The 17,006-nt window shown below is 45.6% G+C and overlaps 1 protein-coding gene and 1 long non-coding RNA gene across 2 annotated transcripts in view; one reads left to right on the top strand and one right to left on the bottom strand.

The window, feature by feature from the left end:
- LOC146438967 (uncharacterized) overlaps nt 1–16,958 on the bottom strand; it is a 109,585-nt gene extending 92,627 nt beyond the window's left edge. The window contains exons 1-2 of the long non-coding RNA XR_014850604.1: nt 16,577–16,958; nt 11,840–12,677 (exon numbers count right to left, since the gene is read on the bottom strand). This is a non-coding gene — a long non-coding RNA (uncharacterized LOC146438967). The remainder of the gene's footprint in view (nt 1–11,839; nt 12,678–16,576) is intronic.
- LOC146438968 (leucine-rich repeat neuronal protein 4-like) lies at nt 1,554–10,376 on the top strand. Its single transcript, XM_085054269.1, has 5 exons — nt 1,554–1,837; nt 3,277–3,997; nt 5,182–5,383; nt 6,233–6,370; nt 7,427–10,376. Exons 2-5 carry the CDS (start codon nt 3,319–3,321, stop codon nt 8,970–8,972), a joined length of 2,565 nt encoding a protein of 854 aa, XP_084910395.1. The 5' UTR covers nt 1,554–1,837; nt 3,277–3,318; the 3' UTR covers nt 8,973–10,376.
- Nucleotides 16,959–17,006: the final 48 nt, after the last annotated feature.

The raw sequence follows: 17,006 nt of genomic DNA, 5'->3' as shown, positions 1-17,006 counted from the left end.
AAGAATGAACTCATTAAAATTAAGGCAGCTTTTGGCTCACCTGGAGTGGGTTACCTGGAGTGGGTTTTTTAAAAGATATTAAAGCAATAAAATAACCGATAATCCTAAAATAAGCAAGGAACATTCACTCTGTAAATACTGAGCTAAGGGCAACAAACACAAGACAAGTATTTCATAGCCTAGGGCAAAGCCAGGCCACCTCCCTGCTCCTCGGCTTCCCAAAGGGGAGCGCTGCAGCCAGCAGGTCTGAGAAGCCGGAGGCAAGGCAGGGTTTCCACCGGCCCGGCTGGAGCTGGACTTTCTTCCTCTAACACCAAATTCCTCAGATATTTTTTTACCTGCTCCACTTTGCCCTTTGAACCGCAGAGAGTGCAGAGCTCTGCAGGTACCTGCGGGTGAGCACGTGCCGGGCCAGGCTGCCCTGCTCACTCTGCCCCAGCAGGGTTAATGCTGGGATTAGCCCCTCATTTAGGAAACCATTTGTCTTGCCCTAGAGCCATTCCTCAGGGGAACAACTTGTGCACCTCACCCAGCCTCCAAGGTAACCGCAATGGCTCCAGAGAGTCCTACTGGAAGCCCCTATCTCGTTCTGTGGATGTTCTGGTGTTTTTCAAGGCTCTCTCCCCACGCATATAATGACCCACACGGTCAATAGATAAGGTCTGTGTAATGTGTACATGCAGACTGAAGGTTTTTGGGCAAGCAAGACCTTTATCTGCACTTTAGCACAGAAGTTTATGGGTCTGTGCTGCCTTCATGTCAGGGATCTGTTTTGTTGTCCCGATAAAGGAAAAGCACTGACTACTGTTCTCCTTGGAAATTTTAACAATTAGTTGTCTTACAGAAGCATCAGAACAACCACCCTTTTGCTTTGCTTTGCAACAATCTCCATCAAACTCATCCCTTTCTGGGATGGTTTCCCTGACTTTATTCTCTGCTCTCGACCTAATTATTATTTGAATTGTGGGAATGCTGCAAGGCCCAGCTCAGGGCAGGTCCCTCAGTGGGAGATGGTTTGTGTTGTCAGTTTTACTTATCCAGCAAAAGATGAGAAAAGTAGCAGGAGGGGAATTCTCCGAAGCCATGTGGTACACAGATGCAGGACAGAGAGCACAACCCACGCACAGCGGGACCACGAGGCCTCCCAACGCTGTCACACGGGGAGTGAGCTGCCCCACGCCCTCTCCATAGGCAGAGAGAATTCCTCTCTGCGGGAGGAGCAGGTGAGGGTTTCACTTTTGACATACTCTAAGGGCCTCCTTAGAAAAGTAATTTGTCCTGCGTGAACTTTTCCAGGATTTACTCCCAAGAGCAAGAGTCTTAGAGAGAAATTTAAACACTTGAAGCCCCTCATTGGCGCCTAAAGAGAGACCAAAGCTCGTGTCAGCAGGCAGAGCCTCAGCTTTACATCATCCTGACCTGCCAACAAAGGAACACAACAATTACTCTCCCTCCCCCCGTCAGTAGAAGACGTGAGAGCTAGGACTATTGACACTGATCTTTTCCCTTTACCCCCCTCTGCTCACACAAAGACAGACAGGAGCAGCCCTGCCGGAGTGTTGGGAAATGAGAGCCCTCCCACCCACCTCCTGCTAGGGCCAAGGCAGCAGGGAAAGCTGCCTGGAGCCGCGCCCCCCCCCCTCAAAGCTGGTTGCGGGGGAGCGAGCCTGGAACAAACCTCGCCTGAGCTTGTGGGCAGAGCCGGGAGCAAGGAAACCTGGGAACAGAAAAGAAGCATTTCGCGCTGTCGGCTGAGTCACCCCAAGTGTATAAAATCAAGGCTCGGCAACCGGAGCCACTCCGAGCGGAGGCACGAGGCATCAGGACTTTTGGACAGGTACGTGCAAGCGGATGCGGTTTAGAGGCAAGGATTAAGATTAAATCTAAACTTGGAATACAGCAGTCCAATTCCTCCCATCCTCTCCCTGCCATGTGCTGCGGAGCAGGGGATCCAGCGGCTCCAGTGACTGGGAAGCCCTGAGGCTGCTTGGCTCTCGCACGGTTCCATCTGCCAAAAGGGACGCTGACAACCAAAACACATTATTTTGGTGGTCCGGTGTATGCTATTTCGCTGGCCCTTTCTTCAAACCTGGGCTGGCAGCGAAAGATAACAGTCTGAGCAAGACCTGGCATCATTCAAGGAACAGCAAGTAGCAACTAAACTTTGGAGCAAGTCTGAGATACTTCAGAATACATGGAGCTTCAGTCACCGCCCTACGCTGTAATATATTTTTGGACGAGGAATCATTATTTTGGTGCCGGGCAGCACAAAAGATAGCTCAATAAGAAAAGCACTAGTTCGGGTCTGGGGTTAATTCCTTCCTCTGACACAGATTACCTGTGGGGACTTTGTACAAGTAATTTAGGACTTTTTTTTTGACAAAGACCAAAGCTGGGGTGGGAGAAGGAAGGAGCTCAGAGAGAGCTGTAACACTAAATAACGTGTTTCTTGGCGCACAAGCCTTCGGGGCCCTGATCCAGGATCGTACTCAGTTTCTGACCACAGATGTGGCTCGGGAGCTGCATTTTCAGTGTATCCTTTCCCAGCAGCTGGGCTGTGCAGCCTGTCTGTGACTCTCATATGCAGCGGGGCCCAGCCCTGTCACTGCCTGGCAGGCAGGCTGTGGGGCACTGCCAGCTGCTCAGGAGCCCCAAAGCGCCTGCAGGGTCCCCCTGTGACTGTCCTTAGAACGGGGCAGAACTGCCCTGGCAGACCCCACATGAGTCCCGGGCTTTTGCTGTTCCAATTTATGCTAAGGGAAGGAAAGTCCTTCCTAACACAGGAAAGGCACTTCTACCTGCCCATTCCTTTGCAGCTCAGCCCAGTTTGGGCAACCCTCCTCTGTCCTTGGATCCATTAATATGCTCCGCACAACCTCACAGAAGACAGTCCCTTGCCACAGGCACTCTTGACCCTGTTGTTTGGGCATCACCCCATTGGAAAACTCTTCCCGCTGGGCTGGCCAAACTGGACACTATGCAGCAGGACAACCTGCTGGCACTGAGGGTCCTGGTGCAGAATGCAACTTGGTTCATCCTTCCTGCATGAAAAACTGTAGGCACACTTAAACCAAGACTGCATTATACTTCTGACCCCTAGGATTCATGTTTACTAAGGCTTAATTACAAAAGAGATACTAATTACGACCTATGACTGTCTGGATAGAATAGGAAAGGGCTTACAAAATGTTTTACTTTTAAATCGTTTGTAGAGGCTTAGAGGGATTTTAATTTAGCTCTAAATGTTGATGTTTTATTTTCCCCTCCCTGAAACAGAACTGAAACAGATCTTGAAAGCTGCAAGCACCTAAGAAAACGATGTTTTCATCCTTGCTCATGCTCTCTCTGCTGGTGGGAACCATAGCATATGGCCCAGTGGGCAGAGCAGCATCCAGGGATGTCACCTCATTTTTCCAGCTGGCTCAGGAAGACACTTGGGAAAATGTTAATCTCACCGCCATGTCCTGTGAGGATCGGAAGAACAAGACCTGGATCACCCTGCAGCTGACCAACAGCAGCCTGACAGCTTTCCCTGTCTGCCTTCCAGAGGCCCTGGAGACCTTGGATCTCAGCAACAACCTCCTGGAAGAAGTGAATGGCACAGAGATAGCAAACCTTCCACGGCTGCACATCCTCTCACTGAGGCACAACCACCTCTGGTCAGTGAGGTGGGGAGCTGAAGTCCTCAGCAGTCTCCTCAAGCTGGACTTGAGCTTTAATAAGCTGTCATCTGTGCCATCCTGTCATAGCTCTGCCCTGCCTAACCTGAGGTGGTTGTCCTTGGCTGGAAATCCACTGATTGAAATCCAGCCACTGGCTTTTTCCTGCTACCCTCAGCTGCAGGTCTTGAACCTCTCTGCAACGCTGCTCGGGCAGGATGACAGCAGAGGAATTAGGGAGTCTGCTTTTGCAATCAGCACAGATCCCACTGAGGCTGTGGACAGGCCTGGAAACTCCATCAATGTGCTTGATCTAAGCGGGACCTTTCTTGAAAAAAGTAAGTCTCTGGGTTTCCCACTGTAAACACGGAGCTTGGGAGGGCTGGGGGAGCAGAAGCCTTGCAGGGACAATGATTCCCATCGTGGCTGAGCCTGGAGGGCAGGGGGAGCACCTCACACTGAAAGCTGCAAACAGCTGGCCCAAGCGTACAAGGCACTCTCACAAAAACCAGCCTCCCAAAGGAAGGGCAGAGACCAAACACCACAAGACAGGACTGTTTCTCCCAGTGTAGTCACCCACCTCAGTCCTAATTCCACTGTCTGCTACTGACAGTCATCCCCCTGTCAGCCCTGGGATTAGTTTTGGGACACGCAGGAGGAAATTAGTTTCTCTTTCCAGACAAGCTGTTGAAATCTTTCTTTGTCCCCACAGCTACGGCTTTGTAGCACTGCACTGAAGCAGCACAGAAAGAGGCTTTTTGTGCCATCCACAACCAGCCAAATACTTCCACAGAGGCAGGAGACAATCCCTGCCCTGAGCAATTCACAGGAGGTTTTTTTTCATTTGCCTGTCTCCCCTGCCAGCCCCAGTTTATAACTGAGATGCTGAGGCACACAGATATGAGGTGCCTTGTCCAGCTGTTCTCAGCCTGGGGCAGAGCCAGGGCCTTAGGGGCTCCCCAAGCTAGAGGTTTCACTTCAACTCACATTTAACAAATGCACCACCAAATTTCCTCCATTAATTTGCCTAATCCCTCTTGTGATAGTGAGTTGCCCTGTTGAGTCACGGGATGGAAAGGCCCTTTTGTACAAGACCTATTCTTTCAGTTTCATGCCTCATGGCTATTTTTCCTGTGCTAGGAGAAATAAGTGATTTTCCTTTCTTGTGCCAGTCAGAACTTTGTAGACTTCTCTAATTTCCACCACTTTTCTGAGCAGAGAAATCCTTGTTCATTTAATCTCATCCAAGAAGAAAGCTATTCCATATCTTTTATCATCTATATTGTCCTTTTTTTCCCCTTCTCTTCCTCTGCCCTATGACAGCCTGATCTGCAGGGAATATTACAAAAATGCAGCTGCATGAGTGTTTACACACTGGGGTATTGATTTTTGTTCTGTTCCTTTCCCAAAGAGAATAGCTGCAGAAGGTGACAGATATCTATTAATTCAATTCCTTTTTCTAGGCAGAAGTCCACAGGAATGCTTTCTTTAGGCAACAGGTGTAAATATTTTTCTGTTTCAGTTCAACCAGAGTGGGCCAGAGACTTGCCCAACCTCAGATCACTTTACCTGACAAAGATGCCACGATTAAGAAGCCTCGATAGTGACTTCAAGTTTCTGCCTGGTCTCCGAGAGCTGCACTGTCAGGACTCCCATTCCCTGAGTTTCGTGCAGATGGAGATATTTGACAGTGCTCCTCATCTGAGCCATCTCTCATTTGAGAAGTGAGTTGTTTTCTTTTTTGCTCTTCCCCAAGTAACATTGCCTTTGTCTCACATCACTGTGGTGCCTGGGAGCTGGCCTGAACAGCTTGCCTGTTATCAGATTTAAGAAGGTGTGGGCTTGCTGTTTCACACTCTTGCATATGCTATGTAAAACCTGTGATCTGGCCTGATAGAGCTGATACAGCCCAAAGAGGCAGCATGGGATTCATAGCACAAATAATTGTTTGCTTGAGGCTGTATCCATTGTGCTCCCATTCCTCTGCCTTATCTCCCTGTCCAAAGGATGAATTCACCCAGCACTGTTTAGATCTTGGTATGTCACACACCTGAAATACCGAGAGAAACAAAAAGCCAGGAAGTGATTTGTCAAAATAAGAGCAGATGAAATGCACGCAGAGCAGTCAGCATAAAGGAAAAGAACTGGAGAGCACTTTAAAAGATTTTTATAATACCAACCCAGATTATAAGCATATCAGAAAACAAACACTGGAGCACTGGCTGTGCCTAGAAACCAGTTTCAGGAAAATAAACTTATTTAAAGCAAAAAAACTCTATGCATTCCATCCCCGCTTGATTGCCCTACTGAATTTACACAGTACTTTCCAACACTTGCAGGAATACCAGTTCAAAGAGCTAAAAATCATGCCCAAAGTTAAAGGAATAGCAGTTAAAGTCCTAGACAAAAGAGAGCATCTTCTGAGCACACAGTGCAGGGTGGTAGGTTTAATAACTGGCTACTGCCAAGGGAACTGGGAATATTGCTTTGTGCCTTACACATTGGGGTACGAAGTACACTCTGGTGCTTGGAATGCTCAGTGTTTTCTAATTATTGCATTTGTCATCCTGTAGCTGTAACCTGAGTTCCTTTCATCCTTGGAACACCAATTCATCGGATGGCATCACCATCAACTTGTACGGGAATCCTCTGCTGTGCAACTGCCAGCTCTCCTGGCTGCTGTCCAAGCCCACGAAAGTTGTTCTGCAAAAGTAAGTGAGCTCAAGGAGATAATGTAATGCTCTTCAGACCAGCTTCAATGTGTAAGTTGTTTAGGGACCAGACATTCATCACCATCTAAATGATTCAAATTTCTTGTGTGTTCTTCCCTTCCATAAGAGGTAGAAATGCAAAATAATGACCCTTTCAGGGACAAAGAATAATGTGTTATTAGCTGTGGATTCTAGTTTTAGGTGAGATTTTTTTTTTTCTGTATTGGACCATATTTCATTATTAGCTGAAGATCGAAAATGAGTGATCTTGGTGGGGCAGTTTCTGGAAAACTTTGGAAGATCTGTAACAAATTATTTTCTGCTTACCCTGCCATCCCCAAAGCTTAAGTCAGCACCGGTAGTCAACAAAACCCCTTGTAAATGGCACCATTTCTCACCTATTGTTTTCATGCTCTCCTACAGTTTTACAGACTAATTACAGTAAGTTGTAGTTAAAAGAAATATTTGCATGTAAATGGTCTCTCTTCCTTTTGAAAGGCCACCAAGAAGATTTGTCATCAAATCTCTCAGAGAGCAGGGAAGTAGACTGTTGAAATTAGATAGTTTGTCATCGGGATGGGCTTAGCAGTTGCATTCTTTACCAAAACTTCAACGTCTGAGTAAATAAAGAATTCAAGATTAGTCATTTAAAAGTCCCATATCAACCCACCTCCAGCTGCCTAAATCAGCTGGATTAAGGATCCTGAGAATCCTGTTACTGTGGCATTAAAGTCTGACCCTTTAAGACAAGTTGCCTTGAATCCAAATGCCCTTCCCTAAGGTTCACAGCCATTGTACCAAAGGATGCTTCCCCTCGGGCAAAAGATATCCCTGCACCTTTCAAAACCAAGAAGCCAGTTCCAGCTAAATTGCACAGTCAGTGCTGTGGAAAGCTGCCTGGACTATTGCTAAGACAACCTAGCTTTGGTTTGGATTTCACATTCTCACTAATATTAAGACTGTTTTTTGACAGCAGGTTGCCAATTCCAATCTAAGTAGCCTACAGAGACCTGTAACGTTCTTGTGGATCTTAAATATTCTGTTTTCCCTCTGCAGGGCTCGGGACACCTTTTGCACATCCCAGGAAGATTCAGGCAGACCTTCAACATCTTTTTCACTGGTGGAGCTCTACGTTAAATGCCAGTCTGAGAGCAACATTACACTGCCCGATTCAAACACAGCCTCTCCTGATCTCGATGCTTTCAACTTGACCAGCTATGATGCCACTGCTGCAGTAACAACAGACTCAGCTCTGCTAACCAAAGACACTCACACCAGCTCCCTAATCCAGAGGGATGCAGTGAGCACAGCAGCCTCCAACTCAGCACTAACCAAAGACACCTATACCAGCTCCCTAATCCAGAGGGATTCAATGAGCACAGCAGCATCCAACCCAACACTAACCAAAGACACCTATACCAGCTCCCTAATCCAGAGGTATGTAGTGAGCATGGCAGCATCCAACCCAACACTTACCAAAGACACTTACACCAGCTCCCCAATCCACAGAAATGTAATGAGCATGGCAGCCTCCACCCAAACGGAACCAATGGTAACAAAGGCCAAGAGTTTGTCCCATGAGCAGGAGGCAATTTCTGAACCAACAAGCAATTCCCCTTCCTTTGCATCCATAACCTCCTTCCCGGTTTTTCTCAAAGAGCTCTTTGCTCAGTCCTCAGATCACAGCTCCACGAGTCAAACTGGAACAGAACGGCTACAGAGAGGACTCAGAACAACTGACGCAACATTTCCCCAGGAAGGGCCATTCAACCAGACCACCAGTGATTATTCCCCTGGAGCAACAGGAGTCCCCAATGCCACTGCCCATCACATTCACTCCTTTGCCACCCATGCCAGGGAAGGTGCCCCCCAGACAAGCCCCCCCCAGCTGAACTCCACAAGGAGCAGTGCTCACTCAGAGCCTGCACCCACCACAGCATCACCACATTATGTCGATGACTACGATTACGATGAGCAGCCACCGAAGGAGACCCCAGTGCAACAGGCCCACATGGCCTGTGACTACAATCCTTGCAGGCACCTGCAGAAGCCATGCAGTGAACTCCAGAATATAACCCGATGTTCCTGTCCTGGCACATCGGGAGAAGATGAGATTCCAGACCCGCCCAGGCTCAGAGAGGTGATTGAAATCACAGACAGCTCTGCACAGATACGCTGGTGTGCCCCATATTCAGTTGTTCACACCTATGAGCTGATGCTTCATGCCCAAGACAATGAGGACAGGCAGTTTGTCATGAACAACATTTATCCCACGGCCAGGGAATACACTCTGTATAACCTGCTACCATACACCACTTACCACATCTGTGTGACTGCTTCCAACAAAGCAGGGTCAAGCCAGACAACAGGCCAGGAAATTCCAGGTAGTTCATGCACCACATTTAAAACAAAACCCAGCTACAAGTATGTCTTTGCTGCTCTGTCTGCAGCAAGTGGGCTCTTTCTCATTACCACAATTATTTTGTCTGTATGTTTGTGTAAGGCATGTAAAAAGCCTCAGAGTGAGCAGTATGGTACACACTTAGTCTCCTACAAGAACCCAGCATTTGATTATCCCTTAAAACTACAAACCACTAATTAGCTCTGGGTTATTGTTCTACACATTCAAAGCTCACTGTCTCCATCACCTTGGTGTGGTTTTGTGAGACTCTTTGAACATCCTTCAGCAAAATTATGAACCATCAGATTTCATAAACCCTGATGCTTCTAAGGGAGAGAAAATCACCAAAAAACAGAAAAACTAATAATGAAGGTAGTCAACCAGAAAAAAGTCTTTGGACTCCTGTTTCTGTGCTAAGCAGCAGCAAGCCTGGACACTAACCTTTTAAAGTTGTTTTTATAATCGCCTACAAATAGAGTAGCATAAATTTCACACAGTGAGAGGCTGCCTCACCAGCTGTCTGCCTCCAGTGTCTCTCATGAATACAGTCAGATGGGAGCTGTAATCCAAGGTGCATTTAGCTGAGCAAGACTCACTCTGCTTTTATTCACAGAGCAAAGTTAGGGGTTTGATTTTTTAAAGGTATTATCCAAAAAGAAGGTATAGCTGAAAGGAGTGACTGGGCTCAGTGACAAAGTGCTGTGCAGATCTTAAGTCCATTAAGTAACTGCAGTGGATGCAGGTGATCAACCTAACTGCAGGGAAAAGAAACATGAAATTTAATTGTAATAACAGATTGTGCAGGATCTGTGAGGCAGGGATAATCGCTTTGTTGTGACTTTTTATGATGTTGTCCATAACTGAGTCTCCCAAGAGCTTCCCCAATACCAGCTCACAGTCAGTGGGAGGTTTGCAGTACAGCAGTGAACCACAGAAGACGGGAGGGGAGCATGTTGATGTTTGCTTCCCAATGGATTTTAAGCAGAGAGGATGTTCCCATCCCAATCATCCGTCCCATCTACAGATTTAGCAGCTGATGATTTACCTCATACAGAGGCAAAAAGCCAAGTAATGAAACAATTTGTTGCACGTGTTAGTGGGGCTTGAAAAACCCAAATCCCCTCCACTAGCAGCAGACAGTTCTGCAGACATCTTTCAAATGAACTCTTGGGTGCCAATTTCTGTACAATAATAGTAAGAGATGCTGCCAATCCCACCTTTGAGCTTGTTATTAAAATTCAAAGAGGTGTTTGTGTAAGGGCAGGAAGTTGTCCCTCTCCAATATTTCCCCATAGGTTTCAGTTCCAGGAGCTGCCTGTTCCTGCTGCTGTACACTGCTGTAAGACACAGTGCATAAAATCCCCAGAACTCTGAGGGGAAGGTGCTGCACAGTGTAAAAGGGTCTCTGGACCATTCTTTTGAGGTTTCAATGCTTTCAGTATTAACAGAAATAAAAGCTGCAGAGCTATGTTCTGAATTTTTGTTAAAGACATGGATCTTGGTGCTATCTTTACCATCTACAATGTTTAGCCTCTGAAATTAACTCCTTTTGTTGTTTTGGAACAAACTTTCAACATGTAGTAAAGAAATGTTTTTATTGTGGTACATTTGTGTTCTCTGATGCCCTAAGAACTTTTCTTTTGGATGTGACAGAGGGAGGCTTGTGCCTTTCTCAGCACGATGGGCTTGCAGTCCTTTGCTGGGGGTTTGTCCTTTCCCGAACACTGCACTGGGAATGACACTACCACTGGACAGATCCAGATTCCTGCCACGTTTGTCCTGAGCCCCATGACTCACACTCAGAATAGAAATGAAATGCAAATGGAGAAGGCAGAATGGTGTCACCTTTCACTTTAAAAAAAAATCTTTTATTTTCACATTCTGGTAGTTCAAACCTTTCTGTTTGGACCTCAGTTTTTATACGTATTTCTGACCTGGTTTTTCCTGCATTTTCTGGAGGGTTTAGTGAGCAGGTACAGATGATTGTCATTTGAAGTAAGGGAATGAGTCAGACTCACTATCCCAAACTGGGGCAAAGATCATATATTCCCTTGGGCTTGTACAACACAGGTCTAACAGACCTTGACTGGGGTGTTTGGTTTTAACAGAAACAGAAACTAAGTGGAGCAAAGTAAGAGATTTGTGAATAACAATTTATATTGTCTTGAAGGTTAGCTCCAGAGGAGGGCAGAAAAAAAAGATACTGCAACAGAAAATAAAGATTGTTCCAACTTAACTATGAGTTAGTCCAAAGCAAGAGGACATCATTTAAAATGAGATTTTGAGAGGACACATCTTTACCACAGTGCAGCTCATAATCACTGAACTAGAAGTTTTATTAAAATTGATTTCTCCAACTGAATTCAGTTCTCACTCCCGCCTCTCCTGAATTTCACAGCCAAGGCAACACATTAGAGCCTCCCATTCTTTAAAATTCCCTTTCTCGGAGCCACACAAATATACAAGTCCTGCTCCCACAACCCCCATTGTTCCAACTTAAATTAACCCTCAATAGCTCAGTTTCACCTGGGATGAAGAAGCACCCCTGAAGCACAGATGGCCCAGAGGCAGTGCCTTTCTCTTGCTTGATCACACTCAACCCTTCCACAAGTAAAGAGATTTAGCAGCAGGATTAAAAACATGGGATTTGTGTCTATTGACACTGTGAGAAGTATCAACGCTTCAAATGCAGATTTTTTTTCCCATACTACACTTTTTATTTTCACTGGAATTAATTTTAGTAATGATCAGCTTGACTCCAGAGAAGGGAGTTCTCACAGCACTGCTCAGGACTGGGGCAGTGAGGGGAGCAATGCAACCCGGGGGTAAACTTCCCAGTGAAAACTTTCCCAATAAAGCCATGTTAGGAAGCTGCCCCACTTTGCTTCACCTGCTTGCTCCTCCCCCTCTTCCTGTTTGCACCCAACAGCAAATCCTATTTGTACCTCCAGCTTCAGAGACACCAAGCTTTGGCAGCATGACTGGAATACCCAAATGTCTCTGAAACAATTTTTAAGAGCTATCAAAGGCCAACATATAAAAAAAAATATAACTGATACTTCACTTACTGTTTCGCAGTTCCACTTCTTCTCTGAGAGGAAGATCACTTGGGAGAAGTGCAGAGAGAATCAAAATACAGTTTTTGAACAGCTTGCATAGCTTTTTTTCTGGATTTTCTTTCTCGGAAGAAAGTCTTATCAAGAACCTTCTCCATTCACTTGTCAGTGTTTTTCTTCTTTCCAAGGAAGAAACCCAAGTCCAAACAGAGAAAGTCCACGATAGCCAGCAGGGCCTGTGGGTGCATCCCCTGGTGGTCATTGCAGAAGTGCACAATGCTCCATCTCTAACAGATCCTGAAAATCGGTCACTGAGTCTCACAGAGTCTCCCAGCAGAAACATTCTGGGAAATGGAGATGATCATCCCATACAGGAAAAAAAATCTCTTTAAGGGCCAGAATTCTCGCTGGCTGTGAGGGAACAGAAAGGAACACCTTGTTTTTGGTGCAAAAAATGTCATTTAGAGGAGCAGTACCTGGGACCCTTGTAAGCAGGTGGGTGGGAAAGCCCAGAGCAGCAGGACAAGGTGCTTCAGCCTGATTCACCTCAGTGCCAGAAGGAATCCCACTTTTCAGAGTTGTCCCAGGCATTAAATGAGCCAAGTGGGAGATGATGCAGCCCAAGGCAGGGAGCTTACACCACATCCCAGGCTCCATCGGCCTCTTCATGGAAGGAAGCACAACTTCAACCACGATGCTCCCACAGCAAGCACTGCTCTGGAACAGCCAACTCCTCCCACAGGGATCTCTGGAACATGTGAAACTCCACATGTTTGTGTGGAGTTAGAAATGAGGAGCCTCTGAGGGCTCAGGATGTTGCTTGCCAAGAGGCCTCTGATTTGCCCTTTACCTGTGAAATACAGAGAGATATATCACAGGTGAGAACATGTTTCATGTTTGCAGAAACACATATTCATAAAAGGACATGTTTAAACTCCTGGTGCTTTTTCTTTTTATAAGCTCTCCAAAGGATGCAGAGTTTGTTCTGAACAGGACAATCTGTTAATCCCAACCTCTCTAAAAAGCAATCAAGCAGCACAACAAATCAACACTGCTCTGAAATACATCCAGGAGGCAGTGCCTCACAGCAAGGCTGGTGCTCTGCTGGCATCTAGAGGGAGAGGGGGGAATCATCTCCCCAGGTGTTTCCCACAGGGAGTACTCATTCTTTCACCAAAAAGCTTCAGCCTGCACCCTGCAGACAAAGGGTCGCTGACTTAGACTGCCCCCGTGTGCTCCTGTGTGTCCTCAGCTACTGCTGTGTGAAGGGAAAGAAGGCAGAAGTGATGAGAATTAACAGCAGCAACAGTCCCAGTCCCACAAACTGTTATTCAGCAGCTTGTCTGTCCCTGCCTCTAATTCTTTTTGTGGCATTATGTTCAGGAATTTCTCTGCTAACTTGCCACAGATAAGGAATTTTTTTTTTTTTTTGGTAAGAGCAAAGAGGGAATTACTGCCGCAATAAGATTTTTGTTTTAACTATTGTAGATTTTAGAAGCAGTGATCCGATCACATTGGTTGCAATTGCAGGAAAATAAATAGCAATGTTTAAAATGGTGTCTTAGCAGAACAAAATCACTGAAAATAGAGTGTTTTTCTTCCCTCCCAAACCACAGTGCAGCCCTGCATTTTGTGCAGCTACAGAACTCTCACACTTCAGTGCTGGGTGACATTACCTACAAGTACACATAATAAGGTCATACTTGTATGGCACTCCTTGTATTTCCTGACACACTCCCACAGTGTGTGTCCTCATTTTTCCTGATCCTTTGCTGAAATGACTGTGTGAGCAGCCTTTTCATTTGCTTGCCATGGATGTCAAACTAGATTTTTTAAAGCAACATAAGTGAGAAAAGACCCTCAGAAAATACTAACAAGAAATGGAGGGAGTGGGATGACAGGGACAAAAGGTTTTCACTAAACATAGTCCAGAGCAGGAGAAAAACAAAGAAAAACAGAAGAAATTAAGTAAAGGAATCCCAAGAAAATCCATAAAAACCAGGATCCCTCATACATTGTCTTCTCCAATCCCTCCATTCTCATTGTCTTCCATCCAAGGAGGAAGCAGCAATGCAGCCATCCCAGCCATGCAGGGCTGGCAGCTCCTGCAGGGTTCAGCCTCAGGCGCTGCAAGCCAAAACTTCTGACACACTTCAGATAGAAAAGGCAAAAAAATCTGCTCTAGTTAGAGACTTTCTTCTTCTTTGAAAAACTAAAATCTACATGTTGTGCAAAAAGCTTTATGCTGGGCACACATGAGTATTGCATTTATTAAATGTTTAGAAGCTAATCACTCTTATCAGAGCATGATTAAGTAACAGTACTTAAAAACTTGTCTAAGGCCATGAGGTGAAATGATGTCACCCTCTCTGGGGCAATCATTCCTTCTGCTGTCATCACTGCTGCCTTGAGGATTCTCATTATCTCTAGGAAAAAGCAAAAAAGACCCCCCAAGACTAACATCCATCTCAGGAACATTGTGCCAGCAACAAACGTCCCAGAATTAAGCTTGGTACACCTTTAACTAAAAATCTCACTTCTCAGTGCAGCTGTCTATTCACACAAAGCCAGAAAACGCAGAGTTTCTGCCTCATTTAGTCAAAATTAGGTCCAAGTTCTATTTGAAGCACAGAGTATTAAGCATACAAACCTTTTTTTTTTTTTCCCAAGAAACTAAGCTAAAAAAACCCACAAACAGTAAACCCCCAGGATCATCTGTGGGGGTGTTTATTGTGGGGTTTGTTATTGTCTCACTACTTGGAGATACTGGAAAAGGTCAGAACAGCCAGAAATTATGATAAGAGGGTAAGGAGAACAATACAGTGTGCAACTCTGAGTTTAAACTCAGCTGTTAAGGCAAATCCTGTTAAGGCTGGCTTTAAAGATGACCTAATGACACATTTGGTCCTTTGGGTGTCCTGGCTGAAAGCTCAGCCTTCACCCTGACAAGTCCTGAACCACAGTGCCTTCTCTGTGTCAGTCCCCATCCAATGCCACCTTCACACCTGCAAGGACCTCAGATGAAATCAAACCGTAGCCAGGGAGTTTCTGCTGGACACAGAATGAGACAGATGAGGGTGACAGGGGATAACAAAACCCCCTCAAATCAGCCAGACAACTCATCTTAAATCCAGTACAGACCTGAGGGCTGATGAAAGCCTTCCTCTGCTCTGAAGCCCAGCCCCAGGGAATGAACCCTGCCAGACCAAAACTGTTAGTCAGGAGCCACTGACCACAGCAGTTCTAAACTTAGCTCAGCAGCTTGCTACACGCCAACTCAAAATCCAGGCTCCACCCAGCAATGGAACAAGCCCTGACCTCAAATGATTCTTAGCACTGGAGGAGCTGCTTTTGCCAATACAGAGCCATGTGTAACAAGATGGTTGTGACAGCATCAGGTCTAACCTTCATTTCCTTCAGAATCCTGGAAAATCCTGGTTCCCAACTCCAGGGCAACAGTGAGCAGCACGTGGTAATTGCTGGGAAAAGCACACAATCTGTGTTTTCCTGTCATGTCCTTTGTGCCACACCATGGCATAACAAAACCCCAGCTCAGCACCAGAGAAATGACACCTGCCATCACCCAAATTTGCACAATACCCTTGCAGGTAGCTATGGCACTGATTATACACATCCAGGAGAAACCAGGAACATCCTGTGACACCTCAACAAACTCTGATCCCTAACCTGAGCTAACAAGGAGGTCACCAACCATAACCTAAACCTTCCTTTAAAACCTTGGCTCTCTATTGATTCCAGCTATAACATTGCATTAGTGTTAAATATCCAGGATTTGGTACTGTTGCCATCCTTGTGTGGTATAATTTAAGAACAGAGTCAGAGTTCCCAGTGACTGGGGACATTTACAGTGTGTTTGGATAATTTTGGAGGTGATATAAATCCAGACTATTAGTAGTAGACCTTTTCCCTCACATATAACCTGGATGTGCATTTCTCTACCTTTATACAAAAACTGTTTTTCTCTCTGCCTGCTAAAAATTGAATATAAAAAGGCAAAGGCCATCCACTTCCAAATCCTCTTCTCAGTTACCTGTTTCAAAGGTGCATAATTCAGCAAAAAAAAAAAAAAAAAATCAAAAGCAACTGCTAAAAATGGTTGAAAGATGACAGAAACATGTTTTCCCTATTTCTTTATTCCGACAACTGTCCACATGCTGGATTTTGATATCTCACCATACAAAGCTGTTGCTGGCACAAGAGAATTGCTCACCAGGAGGATGTGTTTCACTTGTAACGAGCTCCTAATACAGGTGCAGGTGCTTGAAAATAGAAAATAACCTCAAGTGCTCTCATCTTCCACCTGTTTCTTACATCTGACATCAGCAGCACCTTGCTGGTGCAGGGACACATTTCTTGGATAATTCTCTCTACACAGGAGCACTTTAAACCCTGACTTTTCACACCCAGCCAGAAATACACCAGAAAAATTATAGGGTTTAGGTATTATGTGGGCATTTTCCTTTCAGTCAGAGCTCTTTTCTGAGCTGCTGTGTCTTACTGCAAACACAATATAAAATTAATTCACTTTGTTGATTGGAGTATGTGCTTTGCATCTGAACTAGGATACATTTGTATTCAGTTTGGGTGAAGAAAATAATTCAAATAGCTATTCAGAAATATAAAAAGAAAGAGCACAAAAGTTTCTTATAGTAACACAGTAGTCAAGATCATTCTGGGTATAAGCCGGTTTTCAACTCTAACCTTATTTTTATTGGTGGTAAAGCCTACCTCTCTACAATGGTGATACAAGCTGAGTCTCTCAGACACACGGGAAGTTCAGGCTGTTACAAAAAGTATACCTTGTATCTCTTTTTTCCCTGTAATTCAAGCCTGTGTAAATTCACCTGTGACAAACCTGCAGTTTAAACCCCTTTTGGGCAATGCGTTCTGCAAAAAACAAGCGTTCAAACCCTACCGAGGACAGGTGGAACGGAACAGCAAATCGTGGATTTAGCAGGGGAAAGCTACAAGGCGCCAAATCGAGATTTATAAAACGGAACGGCTAGGGCTGTCTGGCACTGGGTTAAGCCATACTTCCCTCAGTTCCCGGCTCGCTGAGGGATGCAGGCGGGGTCCCCGGGCTGGATCCCCATCCCGTACTGTCCCTCCCTCAGAGCTGAGGGCGGATCCCCGGGCTGGATCCCCGGGCAGGATCCCC

Source organism: Lichenostomus cassidix, chromosome 3 (genome assembly GCF_008360975.1).
Source record: "Lichenostomus cassidix isolate B80296 chromosome 3, HeHo_3.0, whole genome shotgun sequence".
Taxonomy (NCBI): Eukaryota; Metazoa; Chordata; class Aves; order Passeriformes; family Meliphagidae; genus Lichenostomus; species Lichenostomus cassidix.
The sequence above is the reverse complement of the archived record's forward strand: the minus strand, read 5'-3'. Positions and strand labels throughout refer to the sequence as shown.